General features: G+C 34.4%; 2 protein-coding genes across 7 annotated transcripts; one reads left to right on the plus strand and one right to left on the minus strand.

The window, feature by feature from the left end:
• On the plus strand, positions 8,327-15,913 carry LOC109714442 (protein NPGR2-like). Of its 6 annotated transcripts, none has more exons than XM_020239074.1 (6): positions 8,327-8,584; positions 9,519-9,774; positions 10,691-10,940; positions 11,528-12,744; positions 13,572-13,722; positions 14,672-15,913. In XM_020239074.1, the coding sequence occupies exons 2-6, from the start codon at positions 9,520-9,522 to the stop codon at positions 14,986-14,988; spliced, it is 2,190 nt and encodes a 729-aa protein (XP_020094663.1). In that variant the 5' UTR covers positions 8,327-8,584; position 9,519; the 3' UTR covers positions 14,989-15,913. The 6 variants fall into 6 exon arrangements, with proteins under 6 accessions (XP_020094663.1, XP_020094666.1, XP_020094665.1 ...); XM_020239077.1 differs by lacking the exon at positions 8,327-8,584 and adding an exon at positions 8,754-8,874; XM_020239076.1 differs by lacking the exon at positions 8,327-8,584 and adding an exon at positions 8,803-8,905.
• On the minus strand, positions 16,134-25,951 carry LOC109714441 (splicing factor U2af large subunit B). Its single transcript, XM_020239073.1, has 10 exons — positions 25,848-25,951; positions 24,014-25,413; positions 23,790-23,927; positions 19,224-19,295; positions 18,290-18,331; positions 18,086-18,175; positions 17,889-17,996; positions 17,489-17,581; positions 17,288-17,367; positions 16,134-17,205 (listed from the first exon to the last, which is right to left on the minus strand). The coding sequence occupies exons 2-10, from the start codon at positions 25,289-25,291 to the stop codon at positions 16,521-16,523; spliced, it is 2,586 nt and encodes an 861-aa protein (XP_020094662.1). The 5' UTR covers positions 25,292-25,413; positions 25,848-25,951; the 3' UTR covers positions 16,134-16,520.

Genomic DNA, 26,274 nt, shown 5'->3' on the forward strand with positions numbered 1-26,274 from the left:
ATATATATATTAATAACTAAAACTCTGTCAAGCTAGTGATCTGTTTACTATAGTTTTTTAGTATTTTAAATAAAAGATCTACAAATTCTATAAGATCTAGTTCAGGTTACCTCGACTAGTAGTTAAGCTTTCAGGGTTGTAGCTTTTGCTAAACTTTCGTATCTCGCCAAGCATGATGATTTTTGTATAGTCGGGTTGAGAGATAAATTAAACGTTGTAGTGACATTTGAGTAAAAATGTTTCAAAGTATTGACCGAACTGTATATAGTAATAACATTTCCATATCCACAGGACTTACTAGTGTTTCATTTATTTTATTTTATTTCATTTTGTGTGTGTTTCCTATTATGCGAAAACATGCACATGAGTTTCAAATGAGTCAAAACCACAAACTTGCGCAACAAGAAATTTATGCGCACCCAGAAATAGCTAGCTTGCTATCTAGCCATCTAGCTATGGAAAGCAAACAACCCATGTTTTTTTTTTAAAAAAAAAAAAGAAAAAAAAAAGAAAAAAATTATTAAAAAAAGAAAAATAACTTTCACAATTCCCAATCTCACTCGTGGGCATCGTGTTCAAACAAAAGGAGAGCTGCGTAGGGAAGCAACAAAGGAATCTCCTCTCCGAGCAAAAGCACTTTTCCAATCCGGGGCTCTTCACGGATGAATCTTATGAGGTCATCAAAATCTCACATGCATGAAAAACCAACAACAACATTATTGCATGCACCTTATCCACATATATCTATATCTATATTTATACTATATATAAAAGCGTATAAAAATTCCGACAATTACAGACAAAATCCAAAAAAAAATAAAATAATATTTCTTATGAATAATTATGATTAATTTGTTAAAATATCTCAAATAAAAATTAACGGTTATGATCAATCTATTGAATGTAAAATAATATTTTCTACGAATGATTATGATTTATTTGTTAAAAATATGTTAAATAAAAACGAACGGTTATAATCAATCTATTAAATTTATACTATATATAAAACTCTATTCCCTATAAATGGTTATGATCAATATGTTTAAAAAAATATCTCAAATAAGAACAATTATAATCAATCTATAATTCAATCCTATGAACGATTATAATCAATTTGTTAAAAAATATCTCAAATTAAAACAAACGGTTATGATCAATTTGTTAAAAAATAGCATTTCTATTAATCTATTTTACATTAAAATTAAAATTTGAGTTTAAATTATAAATTAAATTTAATTTTTAGATATCAAATTTGAATTAATAATTAATTTTTTTATTACAGTGGATCAAAATTAAATTTTAAATTTTAAATTAAATGTGAATTAAATTTTGATGCTTTTAGTTTAAAACACATATTTAAATTTGATTCATCAAAAATCAAAAAGTATATAAAAATGTTCGATGTATATAAATAAAAGAACACGGTAGGATATTATAAATATTTTCTAATAAAATATAACACATTAATTTATAAATATAATTTTTATTGTAAAATTTTGGATATATATAAATTACAAATTTATATTGATTTGAAATAAATTATAATAATTGTTACGTGCATTTGCACGTACATTCAACTAGTATATATATATATATATATAACACATTTTTAAATGGTTCAGGGTAAACTTCAAATATTATTTCTGTGGTTTCGCATTTTCTCTTTTTATTATCGATTCCACTAATTTTTTTCGTTAAATTAGTAATAAAGTTAAAACTAAAGGGTACTAAAGTGAATATTCGATAAACCTAGATAAGATATATGAAGTTTTTTTGTATATAATTTAACGAAATATTAGCGAAAAAGCTGACGAAAAGATAAAAATTAAACCACAGGGAAACTAACTTGATACAGTTTTAAATCACATGGTACTAAAGTGAGAAAGTGCGAAACCACAAGAGTAAGAAATTTACTCTTTTAAATTTATATTGTTGATGCTTTAAAATTAAATTTTAATTTTCTCGGCTGACTGTGCGTAGCGTAATTGGCTAAATTTCAAGGTCGAAATTTAATTGTTTCATATTTCTAGATGAACGAAACGATAACTTGTATAAAATATTTTACGACACTTTAAGCATTTTTTTTAAAAAAATCTAGAACGCTCTTTGGGAGGTCAGGGGTTTAAATCTGTGCTTGTTCATTTAATTTAAAATTGAGTTGGTTGAATTTCGGAATATAGAATTTTTATGTGTCTTAAAGTTAGGAATTTGAAAGTAACTTAATTAAAAGGACAAAAAGAAGAGACTTTCTATATATATACAGTTAAATATTTTTAATATTGTAGAAATATTAATTACTTATCAAATAGGGTTAATTACCTATAGGTTCTCCCCAACATAATAAATTACAAATATATTTATATAAAGTTCAACTTTTATAAATTATTCATGTAAAAAATCCTAATGTTTTCATATATGTCCCTCTGATTTGTTACCGTTAGAGATCCGTTAAAACACCGTTTATATTTTCAATTTTGTCATCATAAATTTTTTTCTTTAAAAGTTATAGCAGTATAATATAAGAGGAATAAAAATGTCACAAATTAACCAGAGTAAAGTATTCAACCTATAGTTAACTAAACTTTTTAAACGGATTCTAACGGCATGAACATATATGAAAATATTATGACTTTTATAGGAATAACTTATGAAAGTTGAACTTTACAGAAATATATCTGCAATTCACTATGTTTGCGAGAATTTGTATACAATTAACCCTATCAAATATTATGTACAGTGCACGAAATATATGAACGCACTTGGTGCAGGCAATAATTTCTCATGGAGAGAGAGAGAGAGAGAGAGAGAGAGGAGATCTAACTTCAAAGGCAAAATTAAGTAAAGTCACTTTTTTTTTTCTTTTTTTCTTTTTTCTTTTTTTTTTTTTCTAGCAATGAGTCAGAGATGGAACAGTAGAAGGCATATCCATGTGCTGTTGTCCTCTAGGAGGCAGAAGAATATTTTATTGGGAGTCTCAACTCTCAATTTGAAGAAGCCACATTATTGCATGCATTTTGACTTTGAAAAAAAAATTACCGACCATTCCTAGCGCAAGTAGCAAAAGAACTTTGTGGTTGGTATTGAGGTCCCAAGTTCGAAGCCTAATTGTTTCACATTTTTAGTTGAGCTTATTTCAAAAAAATAAACAAAACGGGTAGCATGCTATTTTTCTCTCCAAAAAAAAAAATTTGAAAAAAAAATTTAAAAAAATTTAGTATTGCATCAACACATCACTACTTTCTCTAAAAGCTTAAATTATCAGACATTTCATAGTCTGAGCTTAAATTAAGTTTGGGGTCCGACTAAAACTCGAATTTAGAATCTCCTGCTTAATATTACAATATTTTATAGAAAAAATTTTAAATATTATTCCTGTGTTTCACACTTTCTCACTCTAGTATTCTGTGGTTTAAATTATATCAATTTAGTATCCCGCGATTTCATTTTTATTTTTTATTATCGATTTCACTAATTTTTTTCGTTAAATCAATGACAAAGTTAAAACTAAATGGTACTAAAGTGAATATTTGATAAACTTAGATAGAATGTCTGAAGTTTTTTGTATATAATTTAACGAGATATTAACGAAAAAGCTGACGAAAAGATAAAAATGAAGCCACAAGATACTAATTTGATACATCTTAAACCACATGATACTAAAGTGAGAAACTGCGAAACCACAGGAGTGGTATTTGAAGTTTATCCTATTTTATATGTATTCAACATAGCTATTGAGTTTACTCGTCAAAGTGGTGTTTGGATATCAAGTTTATTTTTGCACTTCACATACACATAAGAGTTTGATAGTTTAAATTTAAATTTGTTATAAACACTTAATTGGCACCAAATTTGCTGCATTAATATTTCTTTGTATGATTGATAGGGAGTGAAAATAAAAATAAAGTTGAAATTTTTAGGAACCAAATTTAATAATTTTATCGTTGTTATTTGTCTAATATTTAAATAGTTTAATGATTAGTAATTTTTAATATAAGATGAGTTTGGCACTAGATAACCTACTAGTCAAATAGTGTATATATCGTAAAATTATAATTGTGTAAATTATATTTGGCAAAACAGATCGTCGAATCAAATATCCCGTAACTAAAGAAAGGGTAAAGTTTTATTATCGTAAATTTTTTTTTTTAACTTCTAAAATATTTTAAATAGGTTGTCATTTTTTATATATTGGACTGGGTGCATTACAAACTAACCAATTTGAACAACAAGCAAAAAATCTTTTGATCTATGTTTTAAATTATATAAAACAAGTGTTTTACAAAAAAATTGCGAGAATGAATACTTTTTGCTCTCAAACTATAAGTCGTGTGACATTTTAGTCCCCAAACTTAGAATCATTAAAAAATGATGTGTTGCTGATATATTATAGATTTAATATCATATATTATTGTCGCGTCAACAATCATTACAATAAAATATTCCTACCACACTAATAACAAAGTCACACTCAATCAGCTAAATTAGATTGCAGAACTTAATTATAATAATTTAAAAAATAAAAATAAAAAATTATAACGAATTAGAATATAAAAAAAGGATAAACCTAAAATATCACCGATGTGATTTCGCACGTTCTCACTTTAGTATCCTATGCTTTAAAGTGTATCAAGTTAACGTCTTGCATGTGGTTTCATTTTTATCCTTTCATCAGTTTATTCGTTAATATTTTATTAAATAATATATAAAAAAATTTCAGATACCCCACCTAGATTTATCGAATATTAACTTTAGTACCATTTAGTTTTAACTTTGTCACTGGCTTAACGAAAAAAATTAGTGGAATCGATAATAAAAAGATAAAAATAAAATTACATGGTGCTAAATTGATACATTTTAAATCACATAGTACTGGAGTGAGAAAGTGTAAAATTATAAAAGTGATATTTGAAGTTTTCAAAAAAAAAAAAAAAAAAAAAAGAAGCATGCGCTAGAAAAGTGAAAGCAGTGAAGCCGCGAATCTTAGAGTTGCGTGCGCCGTCTCCTTGCGCTGCGGGTGCTCTCACCCCCACACTGTAATTTTTTTTTTTTTTTTTTTTTTTTTTTTTTTTTTTTTCTTACGCTATTCTTATATGGCTTCGTTTGGTTCGAATATAAGTAAGAATAGTTACATCGGGATAGGCTACAATATGATTTTGTAGAAACAAGTGTATTTTTTGTTTAGATAAAAATGTGAGTTATAAGTTGAACTAGAAAAATTGTTTGGATGAAAAGTATAAAGTGGATATAGTTTAGTTATAAATAGAAATAATGATATTACCTCTATAATTAATTTTAATTTTTAAACTCAAATTTTAATTTGAAAATTTTAACTTTTAAATTAATAATTTTGAAATTAGATTTAAATTTTATTTCAAAATTTTAATTTTAAATATCTAATTTTAAATTAAGACCGAATTTAAATATGAAAGATAAAATATTGAATTTAAATTTGAAACTTAAAATATCAATTTAAAATTAAAATTAAAAATATCAAATTTAAATTTAAACTTTAAATTTTATAATTTAAAATTATAAATTATAAATTTTAGAAATTTCAAGTGTTCCACCCTATACCCGGTTGTACCGGTATAGGTGGGAACACTCAAAATCCTGTTGGGTACAAGAAGGGGGGGGTAACCCTTTATCTCCCCTCTGCTACCAATCCAAACAGCTGTTCCACCCCAAAAATTCTGTTTGGGATACGAGGGTGGGGGGGTGTAATTCACCCTCTTGTACCCAATCCAAACAGCGTAATAAGACGCATGAGTAACGATTGTATCCCGTGAGTATACTGCTAAAGGAATGTTATTTAGGAACTCAAGGATTCGAATTTTTCTTTCAACATTTTAAAGGTCAGGAGTTCGAACTTTTGCTTTTCAGAGTATATATATCATATAATATCAGGTTAATTTTATACAGATTTTCTGCAAATATAGTGAATTACAAATGTATTCATATAAAATTCAACTTTCATATATTATTTCTGCTAAAGTTCTAATATTTTCATATATATATATATATATATATATATATATTCCTCTAGTTTGTTACTCTTAAAGTAGTGTTCATTTTATAAGTGTTAATTAAAGAGGGGTAAAAAGATCAATTCATCTTATTAACTAACCAACATCCACCGCAGATGCATTGCAAACTAATTAGTAATAAATAAAAAAATTTGTCTATGCATAATGTGAAGCTTCTGATATTTTTAAAATCTCATATTCTCAAAGAATATTATCTTAATATTGTAGACTCAGTTAGTTTCCACATTGATGTATCCTGGCCAATATTGAACTACTTTTTATGAACTTTAAGATCAAGCATTTCATTCATAAACAAATAAAAAGAAGGATATAATATTTGATCCACAAGCTATGGTCCCCAAATCAAACTTATATGACAAGAAAAGGTAACTAAGGCCCACAAAGAACACAAACAAAACATACAAAAAAGGGGGGAAAAAAAAACTCTAAATTAAACCCCAAAATCATGAGACAAAGATCTGATATTGGAACATTCTATGGAGGTAAGTTTTTACTGTAACAATTATTTTATATACAAAAAATATATAAAAAGATAAAACGTACAAAACTTACTTAAACTATCTACCATTTTGATTCGACTGTCCGACCTTTCAAAATTTAGTTTTACTATCTAATCTTTCAATTTATTTGATTTCAATCAGTCGACACTACTCCAACTTCAGAATTTCAATGCATCACTTATCTTTTTACAAGTTTAGTTCGTATTTCGCAACTATAAATTCATTAAAGTAAAAAGTTAGCTTGAAATTTGAAGTTAAATCGAACATATTGAAAAGATGAAATAGTAAAATAAAATTTTGAAACATCGGATCGTCAATTCAAAGTAGTCTGTAATTCTGATAAGTTCTGTATGTTTTTACCAAGTAAAAACTGCCCAAATATTTCCACCTTAGATACAAACTCCATAAACAAATGTTTTCTTCATCATTCTTTAAATTTGAATAATTAGACTTTTAGCTATAAACTCGCGTAGTTTTTATGTGATTGTATTGATACAAATTTTACGTAGAATATCTGTTACAGAGAATATCTTTTCTTGACGACCCACCCACCAAAATGGGTCTACCAGAGCCGTAGACCCAGCTCACCGAATGTTTATTTTTCCGATTAAATGAAAATTTTGTATTTTATCATCATCACTCACTGTAATTAAATGCTAATTAATAAGTATATATGCGGATTAAGCAAATATAGGATCTTCTATAGGCCTTAGTTGGTTAAATTTTTTGAAATTATTGTAATTTAAGCCCATAGACCCGGTCCAAGGAGGCAACATGGCCCATTAGTAATTGGGCCGGCCCAATTGAGGGAGATGCTCGCCATTGAGCGGTCGAGAAGAAGGTGATTCGCGAGCCAGCTCGTGTTCGACTCGAAATAGGTTCGACATTGGCTCATTCAAAGTTAGTTTCACGCATAAAATGAGCTAAATTATTTTGCTCAAAAATAATTTCAATTCGAGAATGCGCAGGCCTTCGCTTGATTAAAAAACATAAAGAAGGAAAAAAGAATTTTGAGCCATAAATGAGCTGGCTCGAATCAAACATATTTTGAGAGGAACGCAAACATGACTTGAAATTCGCCCGAAAAGTTGAAAAAAATAAGAAAACCATTTTCGAGCCATTCTTGCTTGAAATTAATTTCGAGCCACCCTGAAATCGAACTCAAACGCATTTAAATTTTAATTTTGCTACCAAACTTTATAATTTGTTTGATATGAGTCAGTCAACGACATTTTGATTTTAAAATTTAAATACGTCGTTTATCTTTACGGATTTAATTAGTATATTTTATTTTTCGTAGCTATAAAATTATTAAAATAAATAATTCAAAAATAACTTAAAATTTTTACACTTTTGTTTATCATTATATTATTATACAAAATTTATTACATTGACTTTTTCTCTGTAGAGAGGGTTTTAACCGTTCGTCCAAACATGGCGGTGATCTCGAACTTTTGTGGCAATCCAACGGTGGATAGATTTTATCGGTTTTAGAAGCGTTTCAGCTCTGGGATGGACGGTGGGGATCGTCCAATATACTGTGTCATCGAGAATCCACGCATCTGAAGGTGCCACGTGGCAATGCTGAGCCGTTGCTGACCTTTCAAATTGGACNTTTGACTCTTTTGTTTTTTTTTTTCTTTTATTGTCGCTATAATGACTGTTCAAATTTGGACGGTCGAGATTGGTTGATCGAGGGTCCAACGGTCGGAGATACCTCGCGCTTGCTTCGGAAGATAATCATTTATCCCCCTCTCCAATTCAGTATTTGAAATTTTGTTTTTGTTTTTTTTTTTTAAACCCGACATTAATTAATTTATTTAGGTTCGATTTGTTCGCGCGAGCGATTTCCACCGAATTGCTCCGCGAAACCCTAAAATTCGGCGATTGTACACCGAGAAAGATCTCTTTTGACCCCCTCTTTCGTGTTCTTGGTCGGATTTCCCCCCCATTTGAGGGGTTTAGAGGCTCAAAACGATCAAAAAATCGGATTTTTCTGTGTGAATTGCATCGGATACGAGACAGAGGATTATGGAGAAGGTGCGTTCTTTAAAGAAGTAACCCCGCCCTCTTTTGATGCTTTTTGTGGCGGTTTCTTTCGCTTTTATCTTTTTTAAATGCTGGGTTAAGGAATCTGCGTTAAATTTGGACGTGGTGGGATTGGATAGGGTCAGATTTTAATCCGATTCGGGGAGAATCTGGTGAGTTCCCCTTTCGCTTTCGTGCTTTGGGGGCTTTCTTTAGGGTTACGGTTCGTATCATCCGGAATCATCGAGAGGAGTGTGGAGTGGGGAGGGATTGTTTTCGTAAGGGATTTTTCTTTTTGAGAGGTATTGGTAAATTGCAATCAACTGTTTTCAGGTGTAATTCTTATTGTTTCAATGATATTTCTCATCTCTGTTTTATGTTCTTTGCTTGCGTCATAGGATACTCGGCATATTTAAATGAAAGATTTTTATTTCTATTATTTTTTTCCCTTTCCAATTTGATTGATTGAAGGGGGCATTTTGTTAGATTTTTAGTAATGAAATTGGGAACTTTGTTTTTAGCCTATGCAATTTTGCTTGTGATATGCAAAGGATTTGAATCAAATAAATCATAATCTTCTCATCTTATATGATCTTTCCTGCATGATGATAATTTTGCTTTTTCACTTCTTGCTTTGTTGGTTTTGTGGGGTAGAGGAGGATTGGCTTCTGAGAATTCTGATGTTTTATTTCTATAATCGGCAGTGGCGTTTTGTTTTGCTTCCTTGGTTGCGACACTCTTTCTGATCCGATATATTTCAGTGTTTTATCAGGAAATAGATACATAATTTCTTGAATTTTCTTGAAGTTTTAGAAGGTGAGAGTACTCGATGAAGTTTTCTAAAGTTTAATCTTCGATTAAGGTCTTTCCTTTATTCTGTTTTCCGTAATTTTATCATGTTAGAGCGGTCGTCTGATAACCAGAAAAATTATCTATGATGGAGCAGGATGAAGGGTAGGAAATGGAGGAAGGGCGAGAGAAGCTTCCTTAAACCGATTGTACAGATGACAATGAAGTGCTTTTGTTCAGGGGAGCAGTTTAGGGCGAATGAGATGATTCAATCTGCTAATTCTCAAACCACAAAGGACTGTTCGACCAGTAAATGGTCTTCTCAAAATGGCGAGGGTGAGCGGCGGTTTGACAATTGCAGTATAGAGGAAGCTGAATCATCACTTCGCGAGGGTGTTTGCCTTAATTACGAGGTTGGTCCTTCTTTCTCAATTCCTTTTTTCAAAATTAATATTATATATTGGAGCAATGAATGGTGAATTAGGGAAAATAATGGAGTGTTTGGCCGTGCGGTCGTGCACGCTCTTTCTCGGCATGCAACCATGCAAAGCAAGGAGCTTCTCTCCAAAAGATGTTGTGCGGCTCCGCACGGCCAAACACCCTAAATATTTCTTCGTAATTGGCAGCTATAAAGAATGGGCTCTTGTCTATTTTTTAAGTGCAATCGAAGTAGAGCGGTATTTTCACATTGCTAATGTTTGATTGTAATAAAAACTATGAATTTGATGGTCTTTGAAAGCATTTTATCCTGATGATCATATCCTGGAAGATTTGGAGATAGAATTAGAAGCATTGGTGATTTTTTCATTCGGGTCACTTGAGATTTGTATAAGCTATTAGTCTTAATTCTTATGCGAGGTCTCTGGTCTGGAATTTTGTATGTTTCCAGAAAGTTCCCTCTTGAGGAGCTTGCTAGTATTGACTTTTTTCTAAGCCTAGGTAAAGCTTCATTCCCTTGTTTACCATGGTTTGTCCCAGGTGCTCCTAGATTGAAAGGAAATCAAAGACTAAATGAAAGAGAAGGAACATATGGCTTTTGTTTCCTCTAATTTTTCTTCTTTGCTATTCTGTACATGTTCTTCTATGTTATTTTTTGTTTTTTGAGACTACCACTTCATGACCAGTCTAGTGGGCATTAGGCTTCTAGAGGCTAATTTTATGAGCTTTGCCTTTGTGTAGTGAATTTTGGTTCTAATCACTTAACCACCTACAAATAGAATGAGGTAGAAAAGATGTTTTAATTTTTTTATTAAGTAATCATCTAAATTGATGAGCTACAACACTAGGTCCTATGGTATTTCTGATTCATGTGAGTTTGCCACTTTGCAGGAAGCTAGGGCCTTGCTTGGGAGGCTAGAATACCAGAGAGGGAATATAGAAGCAGCCCTTCGTGTATTTGATGGAATAGACTTTTCTGCCCTTGCTCCTAAGATAAAAATGTCTATAACTAGAAGAAAAGGTCGCAGGAAGGTTCGTTCACGTGATGATGGACAGCCGATGTCCTTGCATGCTGTTAGTTTACTCATCGAGGCTATATTTCTTAAAGCGAAAGCTCTTCGTGATCTTGGAAGATTCAAAGGTAAAAAGTTAAAACAGCAGGTTTTTTTTTTGGGTTTGTTTTGTGTGACTGAGCTGGTTATTCTTTCAAATTCTTTGAGTTGTGTATATGTTTGGTAGATGTTTGGATTCCATGTACTTTTGTTCATGGTTATTTTAAGTGGGTTTTATAACTTCGTTATAAAGCTTATTGCCCTTTAAGTAGATCTTTGTAGGTTCTTTCTTGCTATGCTATGCTCATGTAGCAGATCTATGACTGAAATGGCACTCCTTTTTTCTTTTTCTGGAATTTTTATGAAGTTAGGATGTGTCCTTTCTTGCTGGTTCTGTATGCAAATATATAATCTTTTTTTGCATTTTGATTTCACTATCATGTCTATTTGTTGTAAGAATCTTTGTTGTTGGATTGCCAACAAACTCTCTTCACTTTCTCTTCATCCTCTCTTCAACTTTGATTAGTCCACTTATCCCCTGACAATTTTCTTTTCTTATATGATGTGTTTAATCTTTGTCAAAATACATGGTTAGAATAATTAGCCTCTAAATACTTGCTCAAATGCTGATTCATGCTTAAATTTTTTTTATCTTTTTCCTTTTTTCCCCTCACAGAAGCTGCCCAAGAATGCAATATTATATTGGATACTGTGGAGCCTGCATTACCTGAAGGCTTGCGTGGAAACCATGGCATCGATTCAAAATTACAGGAAATAGTTGCCAAGGCAGTCGAATTGCTCCCTGAGCTATGGACATTAGCGGGTTATCCACATGAAGCCATTTCTTCATATCGAAGGGCACTTCTTAGTCACTGGAATCTCGAAGCAGAGACCGTTGCAAGAATACAAAAAGAATTTGCTATATTTCTTCTGTATGGAGGTTGTGAGGCAAGTCCACCAGACCTTCGCTCTCAAACGGACAGTTCCTTTATACCAAGAAACAATTTGGAAGAAGCCATTCTTCTTTTGATGATTCTGCTAAGGAAATTCACCCTCAAGAGGGTTGAGTGGGATCCAACCGTTATTCAACATCTCAGTTTTGCACTATCTGTTTCTGGACAGCTGAAATCTCTAGCAAGCCAGGTCGAAGAATTATTACCTGGTGTGTTGGATAAGACAGAACAACTATATACTCTTGCATTGTGCTACATGGGGGAGGATGACGATGTAACTGCTTTGAACTTGCTGAAAATGCTACTGAAAGACAGAGAGGAGCCGGATTGTCTAAAAGCACTGTTGCTAGCTTCAAAAATTTGTGGCGAGAAAAGCAGTTTTGCAGAAGAAGGTGTCTCCTTTGCACGCAGGGCTCTTGCCAATTTGAATCGAGGCTGTGATCATATGGAAAGTGTAGCGAGTTCTCTACTTGGGATTTCTCTTTCAGCTCGAGCTAGAAGCTGTTTTTCTGATTCAGAAAGGGTTTCTCTGCAGTGTGAAGCCCTCGAGGCGCTAGAAAAAGCAGAAAAGAAAATGCGTGGGAAAGATTATAGGGTAATATATAATCTCAGTCTGGAAAATGCTGAACAGAGGAAGTTAGATGCTGCACTTAGCTATGCAAAGCAGCTTCTGCGCTTAGAGGCCGGGTCAAACATACGGGGGTGGGTTCTGTTGGGTCGAATATTCAGTGCGCAGAAACGGTTTCTTGATGCTGAGGCTGTAATTAATGCTGCTATAGATCAGACTGGAAAGTGGAGCCAAGGAGAGCTCTTAAGGACTAAAGCAAAAATTCAGATTGCGCAGGGGAAATTGAAGAATGCAGTCGGGACGTATATGCAGCTTCTTGCCATTATTCAGCTTAAGACTAAAAACTTTGGTGCGGGGATGCAGTTTTTGAAGGTTTGAATTTTTTTCATCAACTTTGTTTAGTGAAGTCCTCCTTCACGTAGACAATCTAATAGGATAATTTGCTCTTTAGTGTAAAGTGCTAAATCTTCGTCCTATGATGTTTCTTTCGGAATAAGCAGATATTCAAATATGTACATCTGTGAGAATTATCTGTAATAATGTCTCCCTGCAAAATCTGAAAATTTATATATACCATTTGAAAACTTGATTTGTCATATATATATAGAGTCCGGCTGCTATGCTATCGGTAGCACGGAGCGCTCCGTGCTACCAAGTTGTTTTCGATGATGCGGCTTCCAAATCGACGATCGGCTCCGTTAGACTTGATCTACACTATTGAAAGTATTTGGAAACTAAATTTCAGATTTTTTCGACATCATTTGACTAGTGATCAAAAGATTTCAAAATTGACAATTTTAATGGTCGATGTGGTGTGTTTGTGAGTTTAACAGTGTAAAACAATCCAAATGCGATGAAAATTTTATAGAAAATTCTTTTCACTATTTAGAGTAAGATCAGTANCGTGCTACTGATAGTATAGTAGCCTAGTTCTATATATATATATATATATATATATATATATATATATATATATATATATATATATAGACAGTTAAAAAAACGAGAAAAATCTAGTAGAAAACCAACTTCTCTCAAAAATATGGGCACCTTTAACTTAAGGATAGTTGTGTAAGAAACTACACTACAAGGGCTATAAATGAGAATTCATATTTTTACCAGGTGTATATATGTAAACGGATGATTTAAAACCTGTAGTTCCGGTCTCTGTTGCTTACCTTTCATGTCATTGGCTACAGGGTCAAAAGAACGACAGAAGTCTGGAAATAGAGACATGGTATGATCTAGCTCATGTTTACTTAAGCATGTCACAGTGGAGGGATGCAGAGGCTTGTCTCTCCAAGCTAAAGGCTATTAGTCCTTATTCGGCATTAAGCTGTCATGCTACAGGTAAAGTTCTTGCTTTATTGTTATTAGTATCTCATTTATGGGTTGAGTTGCCTAAGTTGTCAGATATTTTAACATAATTAAGCCCACAAGGAAAGAACGATTAATGCTTCGCTTGAATTGTATTTTTGAGTCCTTTCTTCATTGTAAGAATCCAGAAATATGAATTACAGAATGATGATATTGTTTTATTTATTTGCTGTAAAACTGTCTGGTCTTTTTTCTTGATTTGTGTATGATTATGCCTCATAATATAGTCGTTTTGTTTTCTTTTATCAGTACACCTAATCTTAGACAAGCTTCCTGGGAAATCTTTGAGCATGAGATTATAGAGAAGTTAGTAGGCACGAAGATAGTATTATTTGAGGATTAAACTGAAGCTCGTAATGATCTTGAGTCGACAATCTTAGAATGTCATTCAGTGCTTTCTTGGATCTAATAAGTGAGCTGAGGAATGAAAGCTACTCGATTATATGGATTTCTTGATTGCTCCTGTGCTTGAGCGAGTATGAGACAGGCCACCTTTTGGGCCTCGTTGAATCTGGTTGGCCGTGAACATGTATGAACTATTTGAAACCCAGTCCACCAGAAATGAGCTGAGCGGGTCGACGAAAGAAATTGAAAAACCAGACTTGCCTCCGGATTTTTCATGGTTTATGTTATCAAGATGCAAATTGGCCCCTGAAGTCTCAGTCTGGGCTGACCAGCCCAGAAAAAAATGGCCTGGGCAGGCCAGGCGGCGTGGGCCCTGTAATTTTTGCTTAGGTCTGGTAATATGTTGCTGTCCACTTAAGCGATTGCAGCATACAATTTTATCTAAATTTGATTGTTTTTCCTATAAAAAGATATAGCTTGAAAGGCTACGGGCACGTTATTTGTTTCTTTAATAATTTTTTGTTGTCCTTTATACTGTATTTATGTTCAAATGTTAATAATGTTAGCGATATTTCAGGGCAGCTGTATGAAAAGAAAGGTCTTTCAAAAGAAGCTTTTGGGGCATATACTAAAGCGCTGGACGTAGAACCTGCGCACGTTCCAAGCCTGGTATCCACGGCTATTGTTCTGCGACAGCTCGGCGACCGGCCGTTATCCACCGTGAGGTGCTTTTTAACTCGAGCTCTGCAGCTGGACAGGACGAACCATGCAGCGTGGTTTAATTTAGGTCTGCTTTATGAAGCCGAAGGTGCTAGATCAGCACGTGAAGCCGCCGAGTGCTTTCAAGCTGCTGCTCTTCTCGAAGAGACTGCGCCTGTTGAGCCGTTCAGATGACTTCCGTGCGTAGCGGGGAAAATATTCTGTAAGATATTTTACACCTCTGAGAATGAGTAAAATGATTTAGCCTTATGTAAAGCTTATAAATTATAGCTTTCTCAAAAGATCAGGAGAAGTAGTGTCCCTACCTTTTTCTTCTTCTTCTTTTCTTTTCTTCCCTCTAACACTCCCCCTGTAGTGACTGAATTAGAACCTACAGGCCTCATTTTGTTACTGAGTTTTTTCAACTCAAATCCTGTGCAGTTGAATGAGCCGGCATACGGAACATATCTGATCTTGTTACTGTTGATTAACTTGCGAACTCAGAAACAAACAAGTTACCAGTCAGTTCTCTTTTTTTCTGTTTGGTTGGGTTGCCAAACTAATCCTATAAATGTACAGAATGCAAACAATCTGCCATTTGCCGGCACATTCAGTTGCATATAATTTGAGTTTAAAAAAGCAGAATAGGAACAAAAAGAGCCAAAATTGTAACCTGATGAGGCCTATCTTGCTATATTTTGTCGACTTCTATCCTTCTTGACCATTGAGGTAGCCACCTACAGGGATGAAGGTTTTTCTTCTGTAAAGTATTGCAACCTTTGTATTCATTGCTAGAGACCCCATTGCCCTAATTCCTTTGTGAACCATGCCTTGAAACTCTCGTGTCATTTGTGCCGTCGAATAACGGAGATGCTGTCGCGTCGGTTCATCGCATGCGAATAATGGAGATAAGTTTTGCACTGGAGAAATCAGATTTATATTCCTTTTTGTGGCTGCTACAGCTTTAATGCAGTTCAATGACTGGGAACTGGTGTTGTTTTAGTGTTTCACATTTCATGTTAATGTTTTTTGAATCTTTTTCATGTTTCATGTTAATATCTTGTAAAATTATACAGTTGGAGCAAAATGATTAATTCAAACGAAGTAATTTTATTTTTTATATATTTTCTGTAATTTTCTTTATATTACTTCTAGTCAATTATTTATAACAATTGGAATTATAGAAAGAATATTATTGTATTCTCCTATTTACTTTTTTCAATCTGCTTTGTTAATGGGGAAGCAGATAATTTATAGAGCGATTTCTACATTTTAGCTTAACAAATAATGACCAAAGAAATTCGACACAACAAACAAATAAAACAAATAACATCTCTACAAAAGCTCATAAACCCTGGAAAGAGCACAAGCTACAATGTAAATCACACGAGTTTAACAACTACACTCTTTGTTTCGTTCATTCCAATGATTCATTCTAATATTCTCTTAACCAATAAAATCTCACTTAAAGTCCCAATCAATTACAGTGACTACCATGCCTGAGAACATATTCTAATATAATTAAACAGAACAAGTATGAATTTTTCTTTTTTGTGTTGTTGTGGAGCGGGTTTAGTTCTAAAGAAACATCCTACCTAGTTAGTCAGATACAAACATAAATACTACGCTCGAATCAAAACCACACACACCGAACAGTGCATTTCGTGCAGTTTACAGCTCTTAAGCCCCCTCTAGAAACCCCATCAAAAATATCAGCACACCGATATTCACCTCGGAAATCTTGCCAAATAGACATCATGCGGCACATAACCAACTGACACAACCCGCTCCCCGTAAAGCCGCCCATGCAAACAGCGCGCAGCCATGCCCGTCGCCTCTTCCCGCATGAACTCCACGAGAACAGACCCAGGTTCAAAGATGTCAAGTTCATGGCTTGAACAACCCTCTGCTATATTTACTGCATCCACTTCGTCTATACCACACTGGTTGAATTTGGGTCGTCGTGAAGAGATGGCCTCAACATCTTCCTTCCTTTGCTCTGTTTCATCCACTGCAGCAAGGTTAGAATTGGAATTCTCTACTGCTATGGTGTTGCCATCTTCTTTATCCTCTTTTGTCGGGATTTCAGATACAGCGCTTACTGCTAATCCAGTTTCTTCTGTTTTAGCATCCATACTCTCAGCTAAATTAGTATGTTCGTCTCCTGAAGACTTCTCATGTAGTTCTTTTTTCGCAAGTTTCTGAACAAGCATCTTATCGTTGTATCTTGCATCTTCGGAATTGTCAACTTCGTCTTTAATTTCTTTAGTGCTAGTAGGTTTAAGTATATCTTTATTTTGATTAAGGATTAAGCCTTCACTCCCAGATTCACTATTTGGCTTTTTTTTGACAGCTTCAGTGGCACTGTCGCAACTATGCCTTACTACATTAACCGATTTTACTGTTCCAAACCTGCAAATTTCAATTTAAGATATAAGTTATCATAATTTGGTATAAATGAGGGACAGAATGAACTTTAGGGTATTTCAGGCACCTTGCACACTCTATACGTATATCTTCCAATGTTTCCTCCAGCTCAGTTTTTGATAACAGCAAAAACTCTTCTCCATAAAACTAAATAGAAGCCAATAAGAAGTTATCAGACAATTGAACGAAGAAAACGTGTTATAATCTGAGAGTTGTAATATTGACTACAAGAGAAGGGTTTTTTGTGTTGTGGGGGGGGGGAGTATACCACATTTTTTAGCTGCAGGACTTTTGTTGATTCAGCAAGAAGGGGTCTGGCATGCATAGGGATACCATAAAATAAAGAAGCCTTGTTATTTCCCTGAGAAACCAAGTAATAGTTCACGCTTCGATGAGAAAACATCAGCTTTAATAGAAGAGGAGGGGGGGTAATAATACAAATTTAGTCCATGAATTTATGATTCCAATTATGTTCTCAAAGCCTCAAATTAGACAATTTAGTCCTTGAAATTTATTCCACGTAACAGTAAGTCCTATGGTTAGTGTATTTGACAATGCAGTTTTGTTTAAAATTGGGATCACACATGCAGGACTAAATTTGTAATTAGCCAAAAAAAAAGAAAAACACATAAGGTGATAAAAATATACAATTGAGTATGTGGTAATACCTCCTCAGGAGCATCAGGAAGAGCTTGAACTACCGTTAGAATGCATCCTCCCAGCTTCATCCCGTTTAATCCAGCACAAGCCTTTAAAGTAGAAGAGTGATCGATGTACTGTATCATTATTTTCAATTAGTGGCTAGTTAGCAAAATAAAACATATATGACAGAGAGAGACAACAAGCAGTACTCGGCATTCTATACCTCTAAAAATGCGCACGGTCCATCAAGTTCTTCATTATACTCAAAGCGGAATGCACCCAATGGCCCAAAGGCACTAACTATTTCCATGAGCTGTAATAACAGGGAACAATTTTCAGATAGGTTCTGGGTAATTCATATACTACTGTATTGATCAGAAGTGTGAGTGGGAAAGAAATCATATACAATAATCTTGGAAGGACTTACCATCTCAGACGAAAGTGCTTTAGATATCCCAGCGACAAAGATCTGCAACAGTTGAAAAGATATCAGACAAAATCATGCAAATGCGAGCGTGCGAACTAGAAAACTTCAAAAGCATGGAACTATTTTTCTTTTTAAAGTCAAAAGAGAATCAGATTAATAGAACATTGCAAGTAAACCCTCCCGGGAAACCTTAGGAGTTAGGACAGAACTCGATTACATGCTAAGATGGCAAACAAAGCTAGAAAAAATCTGCAAACAAAATTAAGTGTAAGTTCAGAAGTGTGTGAATATAATGAATTATTCTCGAAAACTGTACTCTTATTCTGTGAAAAATCCTAGTTCAGCCATTTCATGTGTAATACACTTCAACTTAAATTTAGCCAGCCTAATATTTAATTGGATGTATAGCATGACAAGAGAGTGCTTATTTTGACCGAACTATGAGACGTTAAGCGTAATGCTTCCGAAACGAACAACTTCATCCATTTTCTTTCAGGGAGTTGAGGACTTTGAAATTCCAGTTCACAAAACCTGGCATGAGCTATAGTTTCTTCAGCTAAGAGCAATGGAAGCAAATATTAATTGGAATCTTTGATGAGACTTTGATACTGAGAATTGGCTGTATGGTATTTGTTCCCCATTTTTCTTTTTTTTCCTTTTCCTTTTTCGTTTTTCACTGTGATGAAGTCGTAATGCCACCAAAATCAACTAAGTCCTTACAAGGCCAAATCTAAGTCAAATCTAAGCCCTTACATGGCCAAAATTACAAGTAAATGCATCCAAATCATCAGAAAAATAGCAGATGACGAGAATCAGCTACTGCATGTAGGAATAAATGTGATAAAAAATCTAATTCAAATTTTAGTGAGCCAGCACATAGATGAACGTAATGTGAATCAGCTAAAAGCAATTGACACACCACTGAAGCTAGTACCTTGTGGGGTGAGTCCTTCACTACATCAGTTATTGCTTTTACCTCTTCTACTGATTTCTCTGGAGCTGCACTCTGCAGGGAAATAAAGCTATCTGAAAACCAGGTATTTAGTGTTGATATTATATAACTCAGAAATTGATAGTCATTAGTCATTAGTCATGTTCATTTCTCCATCCAGAAATTGATATTATATAACTCAGAACGATTAACTCACACACAAAGATTCAACAAGAAGACTCAGCAAGTAGTATATACTATCAATAGTCATTAGTCATGTTCATTTCTCCATCCAGAAATTGGTATTATATAACTCAGAACGATTAACTCACACAAAGATTCAACAAGAAGACTCAGTCTCAGCAAGTAGCGTATACTATCAGTAATCATGTTCATTTCTCCATCCAGAAAGATAGGGGTCGATGAGAAGATGGGATGGCAGCACAAACAAAGGTCAGAGTGCAAATACAAACCAAAGATTGCATTTGGGTCATCACCCAGGACCATTTTTCAAGCTAACATTATCAAAATTCAAAACTACATAGCATTAAGTATCTTATAAAAACCAGAGTGGCCCAAACCCACAGGTGGGATGAAAGACTAAATCTTTTGCATAACTTTCTCATCAGCATTGAAGGAAAAATTAGTACAGTAATGAAAACAGAACTAAGAAAAATTTATTTGCATTCTCACACAAGTAGATCAAACAGAGGACGCATAACAAATACAATTGATATCAGATTTTCAGATAGTTGCTGCAATAAACCAGAACAAGCCTTCTCCAGTCATATGTGATGTAATTTGATTCTTTCTTCTACCGTATTAACACAAATCAACTTGCTTGTGTATAGTTCAACCTACAAAGAAGATACCTGATTTGCTGAAGCGAAAAGTCTACATTCAAATCCGAAAAAACTAAAAAACAAGGTTGATTCTCAGCACAATACTAATTCAATATTATTTTTAAACAACTATCGTCTTAAGTCTGCTTATGGAAGATTTCATTTTGTAGATACATTAGGCTGCATTAATCATGTTAAATTAGTGAAAACGGTCCAAAAGCCATTAATGTTTCATCTGATTGCAAAAACCAATTAAAAAGCACGCAACAATTTAGCTAATTACAACTTCATTGTCTAAAATAAATTAATATAAACAGAATGAATATTCATCAATATGTAGCATTTGGTGCATTTGATTTACTGGCCTGACTCTTTCTTTTAAGTATATATGAGTGCCCACTATTTAGAGAACTGTCCTTTCATTAGGAAGAGCACAATGAGAAAAGTTGCATTGTTATTGCCTCAGAAAATGCTGTCAGAATAAAAATTCTGCACATTCATATCAGCTACAAGAAAAGAACCAATGGACAGTTCTCAAATCTCAAATAAAATCCTCCATCTACATGCAATAATATAGAACACCACTATTTCATGATATGGAAGAGAAAACGTTTGAGTAATTTTTCAATTATATTTATGCTACTTACTGCTGCAATGGAATGGTTATGTATGAATTGAAAATGTGATTGCAGAGCCAGAGTTTTTTTAAGACACGGTGGCAGATATACAAAACACTAAAGGAATGCCTACTTTCTAGCAAATAATAGATTCTAGGTCTTTTCACCCAAAAAAAAAAAAAAAAAATCCACATCATGCTTTTGTAAAATGGAAAAAAGGTATGCTTCTTTCTTGTTCAAAAGGTCTAGCATGCAAAGTTCCCAGCAATGCTATTACTCTATTCTTGAGATAACATACAACCTGCGGTTGAGCCATGGTACTTTGCCATATACTTAAAACAAGCACCACAGAATGAGTCAGCAGAAAGGACAGCTCTCCAACAGATTAATCACCAAAAATCACATCTGAAATAAGTAGCATCACATCAATGTTGCACTACACCTGGAACTCTGCTCTATAAAGTCCTCGCTTTGTCACGATCCTGAATGTGAATTATGACACACCCAATTAAAATACCCTATTTAGAAGAGATTCCAACATGCCCGTCAGATAAGATTTTATCCAATTCTAGTAAAACTGAAATATAGCTGCTCTTAGGAATATAATGGAAAATTTCAGTATACAGATCTACAAGTAAGCAGGTACTTTTGAGAACATTGATCCTAGCATGTAGTAGATCTTGCAGAAAAAACTATAAAGCATTCATCGTGGCATCATATTTTTGTCTTAAAATTGCACTCTTAGTAATAAAAGAAGGCAAGACGCAATAATAAAACTAACATAGATGAGCCATCTTATCCCTTTTTCATCTATGGATTTTACATGTTTTTTTTCCAGCCATACAAGTACCATCTTGCTTCAGTAACAGAAAATCCAGGAGTTAAAGTGTTAACCAAAGAGCGAAACGATTTTAAGAAACACCAACACATAACAATATAGAATCAAATAATTTTTACAGTAACAATAGCAGGTACTGGAAAATGAGATGAGAAATAGAAACTGAAGCATAATTATATTGCATCCCGTAGCAGCACAGACGTGAAATAAAGTAAATTCCATCCAACTATAAAGCACAAAAGTAACAAAACATAGATCATGTTTTCAACTACATAGGTCAAAATAAAGAAAGAATACAAGCATATGAAACTTCAGTGACAAAACAAATGCTATAATTTGAGGTACAAAATACAAAGGACAATTAGAAATTTAACAATGAGCACATAGCAATTTGACAAACAAAGGTAGTATGCCAGCTAATTTGACAGTTTTGTTTAAAAATTGTCAATTAGGTGGAAGAAAAACATGTTTGTCCTAATTTTTGTTTGCTGCTAGCACAAATAGCACAAGTAGAAATATGACTTAGCAGATTGGCACAATATTGACCACTGCAAATAGGTTTCTGAATAAAAGAGATCACAAAGGTTAACACATTGTCCTAAATCAATCACATAGACACTAGTTGGTTGAAATTTTCTTGTCACACTTGAAGTGATAGCTAAATAGGTACTTGAGATTCATCTAATTCTTAACACATGTTCAGCACTTCAGCTCACATATCTGTTCAACAAGCTACGACAAAAAATAAAAGCTTTATTTCCAGCAATTAGTGGCCAACAAGAGTAATTTTTACCTATTAATCAACCCATGCTTCAAATATCATCACACAAGTTCAAGTATTAAGTCGCAAGAACACATAATTTAACTTGTCAAAGTTTAGTAAACAAAACAATTAGTCCTTCTTACTCAGTTACTCTGCTTTGAATCTAAACATTCTCCAGTATTACGGCTCTTTAATAAATAAGCAGGCAATAGACGCAAATAGAAATGTCACTAACTGCATGCAACAATTAATTTAAAGAGAAAACATCATCACTAAATACTCATCAGTGCCAGTGTTCACAAATTCTGACGATGATCAACATAGGACCTGGAATATTGTTCCTTAGGAGTCTATTCCAATTGCAATTAAACTGCTCAACACATAATTTAGGCTGCACTAGGAAAAAAGCTGATCTTTCAGCAGTTCATCCATCAGATTCTTTCTTTGAGAATATACTATAAGAGAAGAATGGAAAGAAGGTGGATCTTCTTGAAGATAAGGACTTTAATGAATAGAAAGATCCTAGGACACGCCATTTAGTGTTTAATAAAACAAAAGAGAGGATGATCATCTGGTTCCTCTATAAATACTTAATCCTGTTCCCCCACCAATTGTGACAAGAAGAGCTGATAATGCCCTACAAAACACCTATTGACAAAACAGCAAATATTGACAACCCATTAGAATATATCTGGCTCGATAATTCTTTTTCCCAGTAAGAAGAAATATACAGTTGACTTATATGGATGTATACAGGCGCGCATCTATCATTGTAAGACGTCAACTGGCTACATGAAAGTAATAGACATGAATATCATGATTTGCAAAAGATTTGTTACTGAAATTACGAGTGGCTTTGCCAGGTAAGACTAACACAAATTGCTATATACAATTCAGAACAAAGGGTAAGTGCTTTAATGTCGCAAATGCCATATTCTGGATATAACGCAGCATTATATAATAGCAAGCCATTTCCTACAGTAATCCAGATCTAGATATTCCGCTGTCTCATATTATATGAGAATCTTACAATTTTGTCCTTTTAGACGAGCCATGTAGCTTATCAGCATCCAAAATATATGCCAAAAGGCTGCAGAATAAAGCACTCTAATGCTATCTTCATAGGCAACTAATAGATGTAATCAACTATCTCACTGTAGCTCTAAGGTGAGGTATATAGTTCAACTTCTTATCATTCTCTTTAGAAATACCCATATAAACTTAACCAAGCTGCTACACACATATCATTTGAAACCCTTGAATTGATTATAAGAGAACAAAACGGAAGGAGAGAAAACAAATTCCATCATGTTTACCAGCAAACGTATGTAAAGGAACAATTGAGTGAGTAAATTGCCGAGTAAAGTCACAAATAAGTAACATCTAAAAAGTAACTGAAGAAACGAAACTTAAAAAGTCAATGAAAAACGAAACTTAAAAAGTCAATGAGGAACGATCAAGGAGAAGACACAAAGGGAAGAAGAAGAGGATGTGTGAATAGAATCTTACTGCTGTTTCAACATAATCTTTGGGCCTCCTTATTTTCAAGGCAGATCCAGAAAGAGACTTGCCATCAAAAGAAAGAGCCGCTGTGGCATCCTCTGGTGTGAGAAACTCGACAAGAGCTTGACACTTCTCTTTATTTATCTGCGACAAAAATAATAACAAAACATCGATTGTATGAATATCTACTTGAAAGAAAATACAGTAAATTTGAAAAATTGTTCACTTACGATACAACTAAGGCATGGTTTAGTTCCTTGGATATGATTCACACCAGAGGATAGCAAGAAATCATTAAGACAGTCGATCAATGTTCTCTCAGAGGTTGATGTTGGTATATTTTCTATGTAAAGTCTCCTCAGGGGGCGGGTTGCTTGTGTTAGCTGGACAGAATCAACAGAAGCCTTTTTTAACATAGCCTCAACAGGCGAAGGTGCAGTCTCTGGTTTTGTTGTAGCCGGTGCGACTTGAATAGAACTGCTCGTCACAAGCGGTTTATCAGCAGCCAATGGGAATGCAGAAGCCACAGTCCCAAAATTTGGCTGGGCGGCTTCTGCAGGAAGCTGATCCCACTTGGCAGCCTTTTTCTTTGGAGAACGAGCAGTTGGGGATGGAGCCGTAATAGTCGCTTCAGTTTTTCTTTTCCTCGGAGAGTACCCACCTAAGCCGCTCTCATGTTTCCGATGATGCCCACTCGCATACTCGCCATTCTTAGAAGTCCTGTAACTATCACCCTCAGAATATTTCCGTCTCAATTTCTCCCTGGAAGAATGAAATGCTGACTCATCGTTACCACGCACATGGTAGGAACCTTTATGTTGCGCCCTCGGCGACAATGAAACCGACCGTCTCTTATTTGACCTCAGCTCCTCATAGTGGGGTTTCGAATGCTCTTTCCTTCGATCATTTCTTTCCATATAGTCCGAATCACGTGATTTCCCAGAACCGTGCTTCTTCGGAATCGACATATCAATCTGGGACCTATACCTCTTGTCGTCATGGTCATATGTCTTTCTATTTGCCTCTTTTGTAGACTTCCCATCTCTCTCCATCCTTCTGTTTTCACTCTCAGCTGTCTCTCTTCTCTGTTTCTTTCGGGATTCTCTTTCATCATTTCTCAACTCCATGAACTTCCCATTCTTGCTTTCCTTGTCCCTAGTGGCCTTGGTATAGCCGGATTCGCCTTTAAAGTGCACTTCAGAACGAGGCACACCTTTCCTCTTACCCTTTAGACTATCTTCACGCATTTTGAACTTAGCATCTTCATTCCTCGCCTTGGGCATACGCTGTTCACCCGTCAAGGGCTTTAAATTACTAGAATTACCTTTATCTCGGTCACCGTTTCTCGACGGTTTCTTCGGCTCAATGTCTCTTTCATTGGTAGCGGCTCTCAGTTTCTTCTCCCGCCGTAGCATGATCTCCTCAAAGCTAAAAGGCCTCGTGCGGGCTGATGTTCCTTCGTTAGAACTTCTCTGAGCAGCATTCGCACTCCTGTTCGTTCTACTCATCTCGCCCCCGATGTTAAAGTCTCATAAGCACTTACGCCGTCGTAGGTAGAGCCTACAAGTCCATCTAATTCGCGGCGAAATTCGCGGTCTTCGCAAACGCAATAAGCCCCCTTCAAAAAATCCTGCTTCGTGACAAAGTGCTTATAAGCGTTGATAATTCTTCGGCATCGGAAAAAAGTAGTATGATCCTGATTTTCCATACAAGTTCTTAACTAGCATACGTTCACGAACTACTAGTGGAGATATGGCCAATAACAGTAAGTAAATAGCATTTTTGTGTCCACAGCTTAATTCCCATCCAGAAAAAGAGATAGAAATCAGATTTGTTTAAACTAAACCTGAGAAAGATCACTTTTTTAAGCAAAAAACCTTATTGATCATTCAAACAAAGCCAAAACTCAGATACATAAGAAATTTTCCCAAAAAAAACATGAAAATAATTGATTTCTCTCCGCGAGACTCAAAATCCAACTAGAAATTCACAATCCCAAACAAAATTCGTATCACTTTTTCTCAGCGAGCGAGAGCGAGAGCGAGAGCGAGAGAGAGAGATTACCGACTCTGCGCGTGGGGAGAGGGTTCGAGGGAGGAGGGAGGAGGGAGGAGGACGAAGCTCTTGGGCGGAGCAGTAAATAGGGGAGAGGGAGATGGACGGGTGGGATTAACGGATCTGGGCTGGGGCATTAACGGCTTGGATTTGAGAAGGATCTGGATCCGATAGTTCTAGTCACCACAAAGAAATTGCCGAAGAAAAAGAGACTTGTTATAAAAATTTGAAAAAACTTCAAATGCCACCCTCTTAGTTTCACATTTTTTTATTTTAATGCTATGCGATTTAAAGCGTATCAATTTAGTACCCTGTAATTTTATTTTTCTCTTTTCATTATCCTCTTTACTAATTTTTTTTCGTTAAATCAGTGACAAAATTAAAACTAAAAGATACTAAGTGAATATTCGATAAACCTAGGTGGGTATCTGAAATT

Source organism: Ananas comosus, linkage group 8 (assembly GCF_001540865.1).
Source record: "Ananas comosus cultivar F153 linkage group 8, ASM154086v1, whole genome shotgun sequence".
Taxonomy (NCBI): Eukaryota; Viridiplantae; Streptophyta; class Magnoliopsida; order Poales; family Bromeliaceae; genus Ananas; species Ananas comosus.

What these genes read in the sequence shown, in the direction of transcription:
- LOC109714442 (XM_020239074.1), top strand. Translation starts at nt 9,520, where the DNA reads ATGAAGGGTAGGAAATGGAGGAAGGGCGAGAGAAGCTTCCTTAAACCG. An exon ending in TGATCTTGGAAGATTCAAAG is followed by an intron (nt 10,941 to 11,527) that starts GTAAAAAGTTAA and finishes TTCCCCTCACAG; the next exon opens with AAGCTGCCCAAGAATGCAAT. An exon ending in ATTAAGCTGTCATGCTACAG is followed by an intron (nt 13,723 to 14,671) that starts GTAAAGTTCTTG and finishes GCGATATTTCAG; the next exon opens with GGCAGCTGTATGAAAAGAAA.
- LOC109714441 (XM_020239073.1), bottom strand. Translation starts at nt 25,291, where the DNA reads ATGAGTAGAACGAACAGGAGTGCGAATGCTGCTCAGAGAAGTTCTAAC. An exon ending in AACCATGCCTTAGTTGTATC is followed by an intron (nt 23,928 to 24,013) that starts GTAAGTGAACAA and finishes TTTTTGTCGCAG; the next exon opens with ATAAATAAAGAGAAGTGTCA. An exon ending in AAGATTATGTTGAAACAGCA is followed by an intron (nt 19,296 to 23,789) that starts GTAAGATTCTAT and finishes ATTTCCCTGCAG; the next exon opens with AGTGCAGCTCCAGAGAAATC.